The sequence below is a fragment of the Heliangelus exortis genome, chromosome 3 (assembly GCF_036169615.1).
Source record: "Heliangelus exortis chromosome 3, bHelExo1.hap1, whole genome shotgun sequence".
NCBI lineage: Eukaryota > Metazoa > Chordata > Aves > Apodiformes > Trochilidae > Heliangelus > Heliangelus exortis.
The window spans coordinates 85338880-85354375 of record NC_092424.1 but is presented as its reverse complement, the minus strand read 5'-3'; the positions used below and the strand labels follow the sequence as shown (position 1 = coordinate 85354375).

The 15496-nt window shown below is 34.4% G+C and overlaps 1 protein-coding gene across 15 annotated transcripts in view; it reads left to right on the top strand.

The window, feature by feature from the left end:
• Positions 1–15496, top strand: part of RIMS1 (regulating synaptic membrane exocytosis 1) — a 305213-nt gene that overhangs the window by 216814 nt on the left and 72903 nt on the right. For 9 of the 15 annotated variants that reach the window (XR_011725375.1, XM_071741571.1, XM_071741567.1 and 6 more), the window contains 2 exons: positions 4168–4239; positions 10357–10469. Coding sequence is in view for 14 of the 15 variants with exons in the window: in XM_071741571.1 (XP_071597672.1) it covers positions 4168–4239; positions 10357–10469 (185 nt within the window). In the remaining variant the exon portion in view is untranslated. Of the gene's footprint in view, positions 1–1615; positions 1694–4167; positions 4240–8896; positions 9080–10356; positions 10470–15496 lie in introns of all 15 variants that reach the window. The other 6 variants (XM_071741578.1, XM_071741563.1, XM_071741572.1 and 3 more) reach the window with 2 other exon arrangements.

Sequence of the window (15496 nt, the reverse complement as noted above, 5' to 3'; positions counted from 1 at the left end):
CTTTTTTAAAAGTTGGCATATAGCTTCAGCATTTAACCAAGACTGGATTAAAAAAAAATAAAATTAATTCTCCTCTACTTTCCATTAATGTAAGTAGCTTTTGGTGGTCATCTATGAATCTGTAAGAAAGCTTGTGTGAGGACCCTTCTGGTACTTTCACAAAGAGAACTTGAGGTGTGCTGTGCCCTGATGTGGCAGTGATTTGACATGGGTGATCCTTCCCTCTTTCCACACAGCAGCACTGTGTGAGTTGATCAGGGAGGCAGTTTTTGAAAAGACATGATTTGAAGTGCTAGGAATGAGTGTGAGGGGCTACCAAGCCATCAGAGTAGTTGTGACCTCCCATAAAAAGTAGATTCAACCTTTCAGGAATCTTCCGGAAAAATCAAGAAGTATTAAACATGACATTCTTGATGGCTCTGTGGCTACAGAAATGGGCAAGAGTTACTGGAAACCACTGGGGTCTCCTGTACAAATAACAAGTAACTTTAAATATTTGACACTGAATTTTATAAAAGTGTTATTTTGTCACTTTACTAGTTTGTTTTGTTTTGTTTTTTTAATTTTGATAGGAATATTATACTTGTGGGGGGATTTTGTTCACGTTCAACAGTGATAAATATCTTGAGGTATCTGTGTCTTTGGCACATGAACTCTGAATAGCTTGTCTGTATATAAAATAATATATAGTGCTTGTCTGTAAACATAAGACCTTTTTGATGGTGATATGGTGTAGCAATTGGTAGATTTATGACCTTACAAGAAATTTTAACATTTTCTCCCTATAATGGAGGAATAGTTGCAAATTTATTACATACCCTAGATTATTAGTTGGGCTGCAAATTTTGCTGCTTCTCATTAAAACTTAAGCTTGATATTTGAAAAAAAAAAAAAATGTTGATACACCTGAAGAAATATTTTTTTCTCTGTATTCCATAAAAAAGGAATAGTAAACCAACCAACTAATAATGTGCCAAATTGAAATCTGTGAACAAATCCGAAGGCTCTTAAAAGCTTAATCAGAAATAAAAATAATACATAAATTTGGAAATATTCTTAACTTGATTTTTTTTTAAAATTGAGTCAGTAATTCTCCTTTGCTATTGAATTGTTAATAATTACTGTATCAGTAACAGAATATGAAGCTTTCATCAAAATACATGGAATCAGGAAAATTAGTTGCATTGTCAGGAGGATTTCACAACATGATGACAAAATATGTATTTTTCAAATTCCTGAGGCAAGGTGTTCTGTAAAGGTTTATATATTAATCTAATAAACAATGTTGTTGATTCTCAAGAAGGATAAAAGCTCCTATTAAGCTACAGTGCTGTCATTCTTCATGTAGAGTATAAATGTCTTTAACACAAGTTATGGCTTTCATTCTTTAGTTTATTGCATCTCAGATTGTTGCTGTTATGTCTAAAATTTTAATATTTCTTCAAACTGTGTGGATTAAATCAAAAGAAGGGGCAATACATTCAGTCTTTCTCAGTAGATAGTGCTTTTGGTTTGTATATTTGAGTGCATGTCTCCACCTTCACTGCATGTGACCATCTCTCTGTTTCTGCTCATTCTGTCCAAATTCACATCCATGTTTCCAAATTTTCTGAAGAACAAGGACGCTGGAGTCTTACATTCCAAAACAGGACAGTGTAGACCATCTAAGTGCTAAACCTGGAGAAGCACAGAGGTATCCTTATTTCATCCACTAGTTCCACGTAAATGAGATTTTGGTGATAGTGTTTTTTTCATGTGCTCTGCATAATACTTTCATATATTTAGGTTTTTTTTCCTCCTTGTATGTATGTGTGCACGATTGTTCCTAGATAATACTTAATTCCCTGTAAACTATACTTAAGAGATAAATTTGAATAGGATGTGAGTGTTCTTATCCTCAGTACACTCTTCATACAATGTATTTGGGCTGAGAAGGATGCCTACCTGCAAATTTATACCAAAGTCCACAGTGTGCCCAAGCTGAGACAGTGACTTGAGGGCTGTACTGTTTGTAAGCTGTTGAGTTATATGGAATTGTATGCAAACTGCAGCATCTTAGCAAGAGGGAGGAATTGTCAAGGAAATTATGATTTTAAACATATTACTAAAGTGTGCTGCTTTCAAGGACAGCACAAATAGAGAGTTTATTCAGCTCACTAGCACTATATATTAGTTCCTCCATTTTCACAGGAAAATGTATCCTTCTCTCAGCTTTTCCATCCTGCAAAAAGTAGTCACTATGTGGTCCTTTTCCACATTGCACATAATGTCACAGTCAAAGCAAGTGACATAAAAAGTAAGAGGAAAATAAGCCCCGTAACCAATCAAACAGGAAATTACGAGAATAATAGGATTGTAGAACTTTCAGGGTTGGAAGGGACCTTTAAGATCCTCTAGTTCCAACCCCGTGCCATGGGCAGGGACACCTCCCACTAGGTCAGGTTGCTCAGAGCTCTGTCCCTTAAAAACTTCCAGGGATGGGGCTTCCACCACCTCTCTGGACAACCTGTGCCAGTGTCTCACCACTCTCATGGTAAAGAACTTCTTTCTAGTATCTAATCTAAATCTACCCTCCTCTAGAGTGGCATTATTTGAATGATAATGCTGGTGCATAACTTTAAACACTTTAGCTAACCTTAGATTCTAAGTAAAGCTGCTTCATTTAATGTTTTCCTATGTATCCATTTTGTATTTATCCTGGTAGAAGTAATAAGAATATATTGAAAATACCAAAAAAAAACACCAAAAAACAAAAGAAAAAAAAAAAAAACCAAATGAAAATGTAGTTTGAGGACAAAGGGGATTTTAGTTTCTAATCTGAGATTGGTTTTTTAGTAAAAAAAAAATAAATATTATTTTAAAACCAAGACAGCAACAGGTAATGAGCTCTGCCCATGCAAAACCATTTTGTTTTCCTGCAGCATTTTCTTTGCTGTGCAGCATACTACGTCACAATATAATTCTCATCAAATAATGCAGTGGGTACAAATCATGAAAATCCACTGTGATTGTATCCTTTGGGTATAATTTGGTGTTACAGCTGTTTAAGTTTCTTCCAATTCAAACACTGTATTACTCTTTACAACTACAAAGGTTTAAAGAAAAACACGTATTTTTAAAATAGCGTTTTAAACTATTTGTTTAGACTACAGTAATTGTTTTATAGATTAATATATGGCATTTAATACACCTAGATCCTATACATGTTTCTTGCACCAGTGTGAGATGCAGGTTAGGGTTTGTGAACATTTCTAGTTCATCAATTAATAATCATCACTCCCTGGTTTTGACCATTCCTGTAATACTATATGTACCTTTTATTCTAAAAAACTAATATATATTGGTGCTTAGCAGTGATTTAAAATTGTAAGCCGTAATTTTTTAGTGCTCACATCACTAAGGAAAGTAACAGAAATCTTGGAACACATAAAATTTAGAGATTTTCCAAGTATATGCATAATCCTGGGTCATAATGGTGAAACATGCTTTAGACTCATGTATCTGTGCATTATACTTACTAGAGTAAAATGCTTAGGTTGTCAGAGGTAATTAGTGCCTCACTACCCAAATGTCAAATTCTAGAAAAGGTTTATGAGAAGGGAGTGGAGTAAACTTCTAACATATTTGTATTGATTAGAAGAGAAAAAATGATTGTTTTACACTGTTTCTAAAAAGCTTTTACAAGTTTTAATACAGTGAGATTTTTTGTGAAGCCAAGTTTTTATTAATATAGTGGCAGCATTATTTAAATCTGGTATGATGCAACATTTGTTTTTCCTTTTCAAATTTAGAATTTAAAGCCATTTTTAGAGTTTAAATGAGAGTACTGTTCTCTGTTTTGCATTTGCTTTTCATGCTGTTAAGAAAAGGCTAAGAGGCCTCTGAGGAGGTATTGTTTCTAGTGACATACAGACTGTGGAGTGAGAAGTAGCTGCAATATTCAGTCAGGATTAATGTTACCTCCCCTGGTTTAGTACCTCATAACTTCCATGCCATGTGTCTAAAACCTCGAGTCACCAGCCTGTTCATGAAGCTAGTTGTCATTTTTGTCATCTGTCAACCATTTCTATTATTAGCTTTACAATACATTAATAAATATATAATCTTCATATTTTTTGTGTTCTTTTTCTTCTTTGTTTATTTCTTTTCCGACATGTCATTCCACAGGCAGTCCAGAAAAGTGGAAAGATATAGCAGCCAAAAACAAACTAGGAAAGTCTCGGCAACTGAAACAGAAAGGTAGGATTGCTGATCAATGAGTAAACGTCTCTTATAATCAATCTGATTCCAAAGTTTGGAATAATAAAAGTTTTAAAGTGGGAAACCTGTGACAGTACCAAAAGCTGTGTTGCTGTAATTTATATTGTTTACTTTTAATCTATGTTATTAACACTGCTTCCCATGTTGCACACATACAGAATTTTTGTGGTATTTTCCATCATTGCAGAGAAACGCCATGGTAAAGACTTGCAGTCCATACATTTTTTGAGTCAAAGTTTGAGACCCATTGCCACTATCTTGATCTTCGTAAAATGAAATTCGGAAATGTGTAGCATAATCATTAGCATGCAACTAAACCTTTTCTGTGCTTTACTGCTGATCTTTCTTCAAAAGATTTCATCTCTTTTGCAGTAACTTTGAGGATGAGAAAAATGCATTAAAAGATTAATGATTCAAGATGTTTCTGATCAAATTAATTTCACTTTACTAATATAAAATATTAATGCACATTTATGTAGCTACAGAAAAATTTATAATCTACCCTTATGGAAGTCAGTGCAAACACTGGGAATTTAACCCTTGTTTCATTGAATTTTACTATACTTGTCATTGTAGCTTTTAGCTTTGATGTTATGTTAGTATTGTGTTATGTATACAAATTCTTAAAGTGAAAAAAACCCAATTAAATCATCATTAGATCTGGTTAAGCTTTAAACACTGTGCATTAGCTGAAATAAGAGCAGTGTAGGGGGTGGGATGCTGCCTTTGTCAGAAACAGATTTATCTTGATTAGCAGAGGAGCAATGTACAGCTGTTTACATATTGAGTTTTATAAAGCCTACATAAACAACACAAACGTTTTTGTTTTCAATGAAATTTCACATTACGTAGTAAATCTTCAGAGCTTTTAATTTATTTTACTGCTTCATGTCTCAGATTATTGTTCTTAATCCAAAAGCAATAATTACATTTTCCTTGGTTTGGATGATTCTAATGTCTCAACAGCTCAGGTGCTTTTTCAGTTTGGACCAGGGAAGTTAAATAAATGATGGCTGATATAATTTTGCTTAAATAAAGGACAGTTTTGCCATTGAGTTCACTAAAACCACACCTTTTCTGACTTCTGAGTAAGGGTCTCACAGTTCTTGACAACCATTCAGACTACATGGGCGTGAAACTAAGATGAGATGGGAAAAAACAGTAAATGGGAGGTGAAAAATGGGAGCATAAATATAACTAGAAAGTATTACAACAGAAAGTGTACAGAAGGAAAATAAACTATAAGAGATTGTTATGGCAAAAGGGCAAAGCCAGAGTCAGAGACACTGTCAGACTACAAAAGGAAATCTCAATACTTAAAGTTTGATAAATCAGTGTATCTGTATGAGTTTACATTTCAAACCTGATATTTCAGTGTCTGAATATCTTTCTTCTGCAGGTGTTAGATAACTGAATTGATCAAAACTATACATTTGTAAGTCCTATTTACACTAGTTAGTTTTACACTAATCACAATAAATGGAAGGTGTAAATCATAATCTGAAATACTAAGAATTTCAGATATTATGAGTCTGTAGGACATGGGCTCCATCTCTAAGGATATGCATGTGGTTATATTTAATAGGAAGATGCTTTTTTGATATTTGGACAATGTGTTTCTCTACTTGAAACGGCTCAGCTCTGGCATTTTTAGACTTTTTTTTCCTGGATACTTGAAAACTTTTTTTTTTATAAAGTACTATTGAGGATATATTAGTGGATATAAGAAACAGAAATATTTCTATACTGAATTTATATTGTATTTAATGAATTTGAAGTTGCTACTTCAGTTATAGCTGTGCTGAAATAAATTTGTCAGTGATGTAGTTATGATTGTAGTCACTACATAGTGACAGTGTTTGGAGGGGGAGGGTGTTTTTGGTTTGAGGTTGGCTTTTTTGGAGGGGGTGTTAGTTGGTTTTTTTTTAAGGAGCAAACTAGCTTTTCACAGTTGATTAGGAAAACTAACAACAAAAAAATCTTAACTTTTTTTCTTCAAAGTTGAGCAAAGTTACTAGAAGTATGAGTCCTCATAGCTACATTTCTACTTCCCAGAAGGTAAAAATGAGCTCTGATTTTAGTGATCTTAAGAGCAATGAACCCAGTGCAACAAGAGCATAGGAAAACATTAATTGTGCTGCTTCTTTTTATGTGTATGTGGTACATGATGCAGTTTTCTGTTTCCATAAAATGATTCACTGCTGCTAACTGTGAGATACAAATATCTAAATAAATCTGAATGCTGTAGTTTAGTATTTCGTCATAGATACAATGTTGCACTAGTACCAGAACGTTTTGAGAATAGGACAGACCATTCATTAACTTCCTTGTCAAATGGCAAATATGTGTCAGGACTATTTCTTCATCTAATATCCATTTCTGTCTTAGATTTGGTCTTTATTTTGCAGAAATATTTATTTCTAGATCTTGTCTACTGTAAGCTGAGCAGATTACTGGAGTAAGATACCAGCATGCTATCAGCTTCTCTACAAAGCTTTCTGCTTGCTGAGTAAGATTAAGTTCTCTTTTGTGATAGCTTTAGGTATGTCAAAGGGAAAAAGCAAACCTATTAAAAGCTAGAACCTGTAGGATTCTCTTGAAAACCATCAGCAGATGAATACATTTTCTGCTTGCAATGTTACCTGCCTCTTTGCAGAACCAGATAATACACATATGTACTTGTTGCAGTCCCATTGCTTACCAAGTGTCCCTTATTCCTCACCTATCCCTTCTTATCTCACTTCTCATTTCCTCAGTTATACACTGGACTTTTTGTCCGTACTCATTTCTTTTTCTCTCATTCCCCTGATCAGCCTTTTGCTTCCTTTCAGCAACTGACTTTCTAGACCATCATGTCTTTACCTCCTTTCTAGTTGTTCTCCAGATCCCTCTTAGGTCTATTCATCTTCATCACAAGTAGCATATTCATCTCAAATGTAATGCAAGTCTTAAGCATAATTTGTCTTCATTTAAGTTAAGCAGTTCCTCTATCTTTAGTGGAAGGGGACAGGCCTGTAAAAGGATATTACTGTAAGAGCAGGACTTAAGTTTGGGAGTCTTAGGTAGTGTCTGTTCTATAATAGGAGGACAGACTCTCCTAGAGCTTCACTGAGCTCTCAGATAAATTCCAGGATATTTAGCCTCTAAAATGTGAAAAATCAGAATTAAGGATATGATGACTTGTTAGACTAGAACATTCTTTCATAGTAAAAGCAAGGAAGCATTTTCTGGCAGAGTGGATCTTTGTTAACTTTACGGTTATTATGATGTTTAACACACCAGATTCTTAAAAGTTGATTGCATGCAATATTTGGCATGGATTACTTCTACAGTCAGCATGAAGAAACGGGCATTTTCAGAATTCAGCTCATCTTTGTTATCATAAGCATCTCTTAGAACAGTGGAATTGCTTTCTGCAAGAATCAGGGCAAGCTGGGAGAGGTTTAAGAGAGAGAATATAGCAAGGGCAACAGAATCCTGGTTTTGTAACGTGAGATTAGTGCTGATAAAATGGCTTTGAAATCAAACCTGTTGTTATCCTTGGTAGGAATCTGTATGTTACCTCGTATTTACATTTTTTTTTTTAGGATGAGTTTTCAGTGTATGTCATATGAATTAAACTGTCTTGCTTACTTTGACCGTGTCTTGTGGGAAAGCTGTTCTGGGTGTGTGATGTAAACAAGCAAAAAAACAAAGAAAGAACCCCAAAACCCACTGACAACAAAACAAACAAAAGGCCCAAAATAAAAAAAAACAAAACCCCAAAACAACTCACAAAAAAATAAAACAAAAAAATAAAACCAACACCATACAAACCAAAAATGATACAAGGAAATGAAGTCACAGGAAAATGAAATTTCTGAAATAACAGCAGATATAGTAGTACCATTTGCAAAATTCTGCACTGTTGGGAAACCAAGGAAGAGTAAAAAGGCACAGTTAGAATACTTCGTTGATGTCCAAACTTGAAATGTTTCAGGTTATCTTATACTTGCAGTGTATGCAATTATTAAACTACTAATAATTATGCTTTATTAAACTAACACAATAATCTTACTGCATATTTTAATTAGATTTTCATTAGAATTCTTCCAGAATTGTTTTTCTGTTTTAGGGCTTGGAACAGAAAGATATGTAAATAGAATCCTTATTTCAGACTGAAGGAAACCAAGGAAATTACATGTGTGTGCTTACATATGGTCCTTTTTTGGGCACTAATTGAAATACAGTTAATATTTAAAGATGAAGGGTCTGTTTTAGAAACAGAAATGCTTTGTGGTAGAACCAGGTATCTGAATACCTAGTGGAAGTAACTTCTGTGGAAGTACTTAATATCATACATGTTTTTAGCTTGTGTTTGCCCTGTTTAAGGTGCAGCTAGAGTTTTTGGCCAACAGTTTGCTTACGTGCTGGGCAGTTCAGCAGTCCCACAGTTAGGGTGATGTATATCTGCAGTGGTGAGTGTCCTGCAGTTCATCATTTTGCAAATGGATTTGCACTCAGAATTAACTTCAGCCTGAAATGTCAACCCTTGCCCAGTCGATAGGATTTGCAATATTCTTTGATGGAGGGTGGCATGGGAAGGTGTGCCTGGAGCTAACAACTGAACAGTTTCTTTTTGGCCCTGATGTTTTAGGGGTCTGCCACCATGTCTTTCTAGAAGGGGACTTCCAACCCCACGAACAACTGAACACCCAGGCATTAGGGGGAAACATCACACTCGCTCAAGGTCGAGTGAGCACTCTAGTGTCAGACCCTTATGCACTGTACATCACCTACAGCCTGGAGGGTCGGCACCACCTTCTCCTCTTCTGACAAGGTTGCTATTACATGTACAGCACAGCTTTCATGTTCTGCCTCCTCAGGTGTCAGTGTGATGTTGTGCTTTCCTGAGCATACGTGGTGCATTCACTCATCCTGGCACTGTAGCTTATCCTCTCTTTGTGGTATTTACACTTCTCCCATATCCTTCACGTTGTCGATCTTCACCATCCAGGTGGTACTACTTGCTGTTGATCTTAAATAGCTTTGTGATGTCAGAGTAAAAAATGGCTGTGTTTTGTCCTTCCATTGTGTTTTGTTCTGTATCCATACAAAAATTATTGAAGTGTTTTGCTTAAACACTGTGCTGTTCACACAGCTAACTCTGATCTTGCAGCCTTAGAGAAACTTAGTTGATCTGTTTCAGTGTGAAAATCAAGAAAACTTTGAACTTGTCAAACATGTTATTTAAAATTCAAAATTATCTTCTTGCAACATTAGTGTACTAGATAGTGCTTATCCACTATAGTGAGTGTGATATTACCGTAACTATCAAGGACATTTAATTATAAGCTCTTCCTCTCAACGTTGTGCTGCTTCTCATCTTTGTTTTACTTTCTTAAACATTTTTTTCTAATTATTAGAGGTAGCCTACTTATTTTAAATGCAAATTTAGCAGCTTTCCAAAGATGTTTGTGTATTACACTCAGATGCTCTATATATGCATAAGAAGTCAAGTAGTCAACATGCTAGCTAAAAATAGTGCTAGCTAGAATTCCACCAAAGGGGGTTAGGATATTTACTTGGGTAAGGATATTAAAATCTTGTACATTCCTTGCATGCATACATAAGCACCCCCTCAATACCAAGGGTAAGGGCCTTTTTCCTTTGAGTTCAGGGAAAAACAACATATTGTTGAGTTCTCCGTGGCCTTGTGCAATTACAAAATAGAGAGGTGATGTTTTGTATTGCCCTTGTACCAGTGCAGGAGAACATGAATAAACTGTGAGTCATAATCAAAAATGGCTCTAAGATAACTGCTTTTTGTTCAGTGATTTTTTTTTACTAATACTTTAATAGAAAAGCAAACAAAACTCAAAACAATAAAAAGCAAAAGGAAATATTTCTCCTTAGTTGAAGGTAGTTAGAGAAATTAAACTTGAGGTCTTGTAAGTTTAGTAGGTATCCAGACCTGAGTATGTGTGTATGGAATATACCAAATGCAAACTTCTTGAAAGCCATCGTCAGTATATGCAACCTAATATGTTTTCAGTTCAGAAGACAAAACTTCTCTTTGTTTGGGTTATTTTACTTTTATCTTAATTTTATTTGCAGAATACATCAACAAGGAAGTCCCACACAGTCTCCTCCTGCAGACACATCCTTCAGCAGTCGCAGGGGAAGGCAGCTACCGCAAGTTCCAGTAAGGAGTGGCAGTATAGAGCAAGGTATCAAATAATGAGCTTATTACAGCTCTAACTCCTTAATTTCTTAGTTGTTTTTTGGTTTTGGTTTTTTTCTTAAAATCTACTTTCAGGATTATGTGTTCAATGCAGTTATTACACGTGATTTAATTGCCTTAATTTTCTAGTAATCTTTTATGGTTTTCTTCTTTAAAATTGCTGCTAGAATCCTGGTAGTTTCCAACACATATCTAGTTTGTATTCAGCTGAAGAAATTGGGGGCTATATATATTTTCATGATATTTTGGCAGTCTCACTCATTTCTTATTTTGTGGTTTATATTAACTGTTGTGCCATTGTTAACAATAAATTTCAGAAATATTTTTTTATTTCTTCTGGAGTTCAGTGATTAAGCAATGAAAATAATCACCATGGGAAATGTGAAATCACAAATCCTCAGCTCACTCTTTCTTAGGTGCTGATCTTTTCTGAAAAAGACAATGTAGACTTGGTGGTTGTGGAAGATGTTTTTACATATTAATATGAAATAAGTATGCATATTGCTGGTTCCTTTCATAGCAACATACTGCACACAGAGTATGACCTATTATGATAAAATGAAATAGCAAAATGAATAATACTTGAACATTCAGGTTTTCTTCTGTGTTTTAAAAGCCTATTTCTCATTACTGCAAATAACAACCGAGACTGTGCCGTGTACTGCAAGGTTTTTATTTGATGGGGAAATTAAAGAAATGCTTCTAATGATGGTATATTCTAGTGCTTTATAGGACTGTTGGCAGACTACTTAAACAGATAATGTTGCTGATCATGACCTTGTTATCATGAGAGACTAATACAGGGTGTCTGGTTTGGTGGTTGTTTGGTTTTGGGTTTGTTTTTTTTTTTTTGTATGATAACTTATATTAACATGCAATCAGCTTACATTAATTTTTTGGCTTTGAACTGTGATGGCATAGCACACCTTCAATTAATACATAAAAATGTATTCATGGTTTATATATGTGCTTATTCTGCATGATCAACATACTAATACAACTGAGTTTTATTCATTTCAAACTTTGCATTGGAGTCTCATTTTGTTTTGTAGTGGATCTAGGACAGCTTGGATTATAAACTAGTTACAAACACATTTAAAGCTTATACTTCTGCATATTAGTAAATTGGGATCTTTTCAGGGAAATGGAATGAGTAATGAATGTCATGTTTCTTCAATTTCAGAGTTTGGTACAATGTATTATGATAAATCAGCTTTTAATTTAATTTTATGTTGGATTTCCTTTGCGTATTCGTCACTCATCTTTCTGCTGTTCTTGATAACTGGTGTGTTGAGAATAAATTACTAGTTTATGTATTGTTAAAGGCATTGACAATGAAAATGAGCTGTGATGGGATGGATACAGAAGAGAAAAGAAGAAACAAATGTTAAGCAGAACTCCACTCTAGGTTTAGAAAGTTGTTGACACTAATGAATATATGTAAAGTGCTATTTCACTAACCTCTTTACACTTGTGGCAATGTGCTTGTGTTTTATGTATAAAATGAACAAGAAGCATGTGACATATTTATTTTGTTATATATATTATACCACCTGTGTCAGAACAACTGTATTGCAGAACATAGAAAAGAAGTTTAAGAGATTTTCTTCTCTAAATAGTACTTTGGTTTTGTCTAAGTGACTGGCTTGTCCTCCTGACAGGGCAGTTTTTGCATTTTGCCCATGTTTAGCAGTTCTGTTAAGTTGCAGAGAATTACTAAATTGGATAGATTTTATAGAATATTTAAAAATTATTTTGTCTATATCTTCTGAAATAAATATGATAGTATATATAGACTTCATACTACTATATAAAATCAAAATCAGTGAGGGTATAATAGCATAGCATTTTATCTACAGTATCAAATTTAATATTAATATCACCTCTTTAATCCATGTCAAATGAGTATCAGGGTGAAATGAAGTGACTAAAAGTGATCTGACCCTAATGCTGGATGAATCCAAAGCATACTGAGGTCTGTGAGAGTTTTCCTTTAACTGCACGTGGAACTGAATTGCGTCCTGAGTGTTTTAGATTTATGCTCCCCGTGGATATAGAGAATGTCAAAACCTAGTGCCATATAAAGATGTTGTAGGGAACATTTCAAAATGCCTTTCCTTCATTAGTGCATAAAGCTGCTTCTTGGTGGTCAATATTGTCATCCTGTGTTTCAAGGAAATGCTGTATGATACACTGTAAGGTATCATTTATAGTAAAATACTTTACACGCCATACAAACTGTTTTGACAGGAGGGTTGAATACACACCTGAATAGATGCAAATATGAATCAAGGTCTGGTTTACAAATCACAGTGATTGCTGTAAAAAGATTGAATGTCTGTATATTGAGAGTGGGCTTTTTATTTGCTGTGTACATACTGAGAGGAGATATAGAAGAATCCAGTAAAGTAATATGATTACTCTTTAAAGCTCTCATTATGGAACACATGGGAGTTAATGATGGAGCGAGAGACTGGTAGTGGTTTTTATCTCAAGAAGAAGAGTGGTATTTTAACTCTTGGTTTAGATGACATTTTTATTCTCATTCTTCAATCTATAACTCTCAGTTGTAAATTATCTAATAAGCCTAATAAGGCTTCTTCCAGGACTGATGTTGCTTCTCAGACATTAGATTTTGTCATTGTCAAGTTTAGAACAAAAGAAAATATTCTTACTCTGTCTCTACCAGATAATGCTGTCTTAGTTACTGCTCTGGTCTACAGTTTGAGAATCATAAAGTCAACTTGTGAGAAAATAAGGATGTTTTAAAAGATCCTTATTAATAGATGTGCTTTATTAGAAAACAAACAAAACAAAAACATAGAAATAATTCTTACAGATGAGAACAAAATAGTCATCCTTATCCGACTACAGAAATGGAGCTGGTACTACTGATCAGGAACAGAAAAAAAAATTAAAATTATATCTTAAATGTAGAGGAAGAAGTCCAATTTAAGGACTAAAACCTCAAACCAGCATAATTGTGCATACACACACATAAAAATTTTAAAAAAGAACTTCCTGGTGGTTATGTTCTAAAAGGCATAGCAGCTTTGTCTAGGTTTAGAATGGGAGAGCAAGGTAGTTATTTTGACTTGGAACACTTCTAACATAATATTTTTTTAACAACACCAGTACATGCAGACTTTTGACAGTGATTAACAGTTAAGATTGTAGGCATCTCTAATTTTTAGGAATGTGAGTTTTATTTTAATCACAGTGATAATGAAGGATGATGTGTCTGTGTATCTTCCCTTTGCAACCCATCAGCTGTGTTTCCCTGAGTGCAAGACACACTGTGATGTTACTGCAACAAAAGGCCTTGAGATGCTTGAATATGGAAAGTTTGCCTGATATTGGTGTGTCTGTGTGTATTTTCAAAAAGTCACATTTTAGTAGACATAACCCTAGCTTATGCTACTTCAGAAGCGTTTTTCTTTTCTTTGTTTTAACTGATAATTTTATAAAAGGATCTAGTAATATGAAGAGGTTTGGCTGAGTGGCTAAAGCAGTAAAATTCTAAGCTGTGGTTAAGGGCAATGCTATTTTCTCACTATGTCAGCCTGTGCTGAGCTGCAAGAGATTTGTTTCGGTGCTTTTTTAATTATCATCTTTGAGTGGAACTGTGCAAATCATTGAGAGGGTTTGGGATTCTGCGTTGACTTTGTTTTTTGACTGTTTCTATAAAAACTTGGTTATGTAGTTGCATGCTTTTCAAGTGATACTTTCATATAAAGCATATTTCCTCAATCTTTAATCAGTCTGTCCTCTGTAATTACAACTATCAGTCATCATGGGAATTCTTGCTTGAATAGGATTTGAGGGTGGGTCTCTATGCTTTTGTGTAATGGTTATTCATTTGATCAAGGACATGAATACAGGCTGAAGATCTGTAGCATTTTTCTACACTTCTTTTTAGCTGCAACAGATACTACCAGGGATAATAAGAAATCAAGCAAGTGAATAAGAAAAAAACTTATTATGTACTACTGAAATTTATGAACCAGCAAGGTAAATGTGCAGTAACTGTAGTATAGAAACAATCTTTTAGAGTTCATGTGTGTAAAACAGGTCTTTCCCCCTCTATCTGCTTCTATTTGGCTCTTCACAGCATGACTTCTTTTTCATAACCTCAACAATGTGATTTAATGTTTCAGAAGTTTTATAATGAGAGTAAGGTTTGTGGTAATCAGCGGCCTGTTTATGTGTAAAAAGCATCTGTGAACAGAACTGAACTGGACTGGTTGTGTGTTTTTTCAGTGGCATTTGTTTATATCAATAGGCCTTGTGGAATGACCTTTAGAAAAGCAAAACTGCAGCCAGCAATAAGAATTGCTGTATCTTAGCTCACATAAGGTGCATATAAAAGCTGCATAAGCTTTCTACAGAGCTTGTGTGCTGGTGAAGTGTGTGCGTGCGTGTGTGCAGCTATTTCATAAGGGAAAGTTACATTGACTCTACTGGTACTAAATGTACTTTTTACTTGTGAAAAGTTTGTTTATTATATATGTACAGGTTTTAATGATACCCACAGCACAGAAGAAATAAGTGTTTTGATGTCCAGTGTTTCCTTTCAACAAATAAGCATCAAAATTTTGTACAGAAAATCAATATGTTGTCAAATAATACAGTTGAGTTTCAAATATCTTTTTTTATTTAACCAATGTAAGATCCTAGACAAAATGAATAGCTAGTTAAAACCATTATATATATATATATGTATTTGATCATTGAAATGTCATTGCAGTGAGAGTATGGCTTGAGTTATGGTAAAAGATCAAACCCTTTCAGTTAAAACTTCTTTTCAAATCCATAAGTGTGAAATTTGAATGGCAAAAGAAAAAGAATGAAGTAATTTCAATTTTAGTCTTCTAGTGTTGTTTGTTTTGTCCTCATATTTCTGGCTTTATTTTGAAGTTTTTAGGTGGCTGCATATTTTGAGGCAGCTTGTGGAGTCTTTACTCACACTAGAGAGCATTGGTAACTCTTGCAAATTATTTCAAGCCTCTCCCT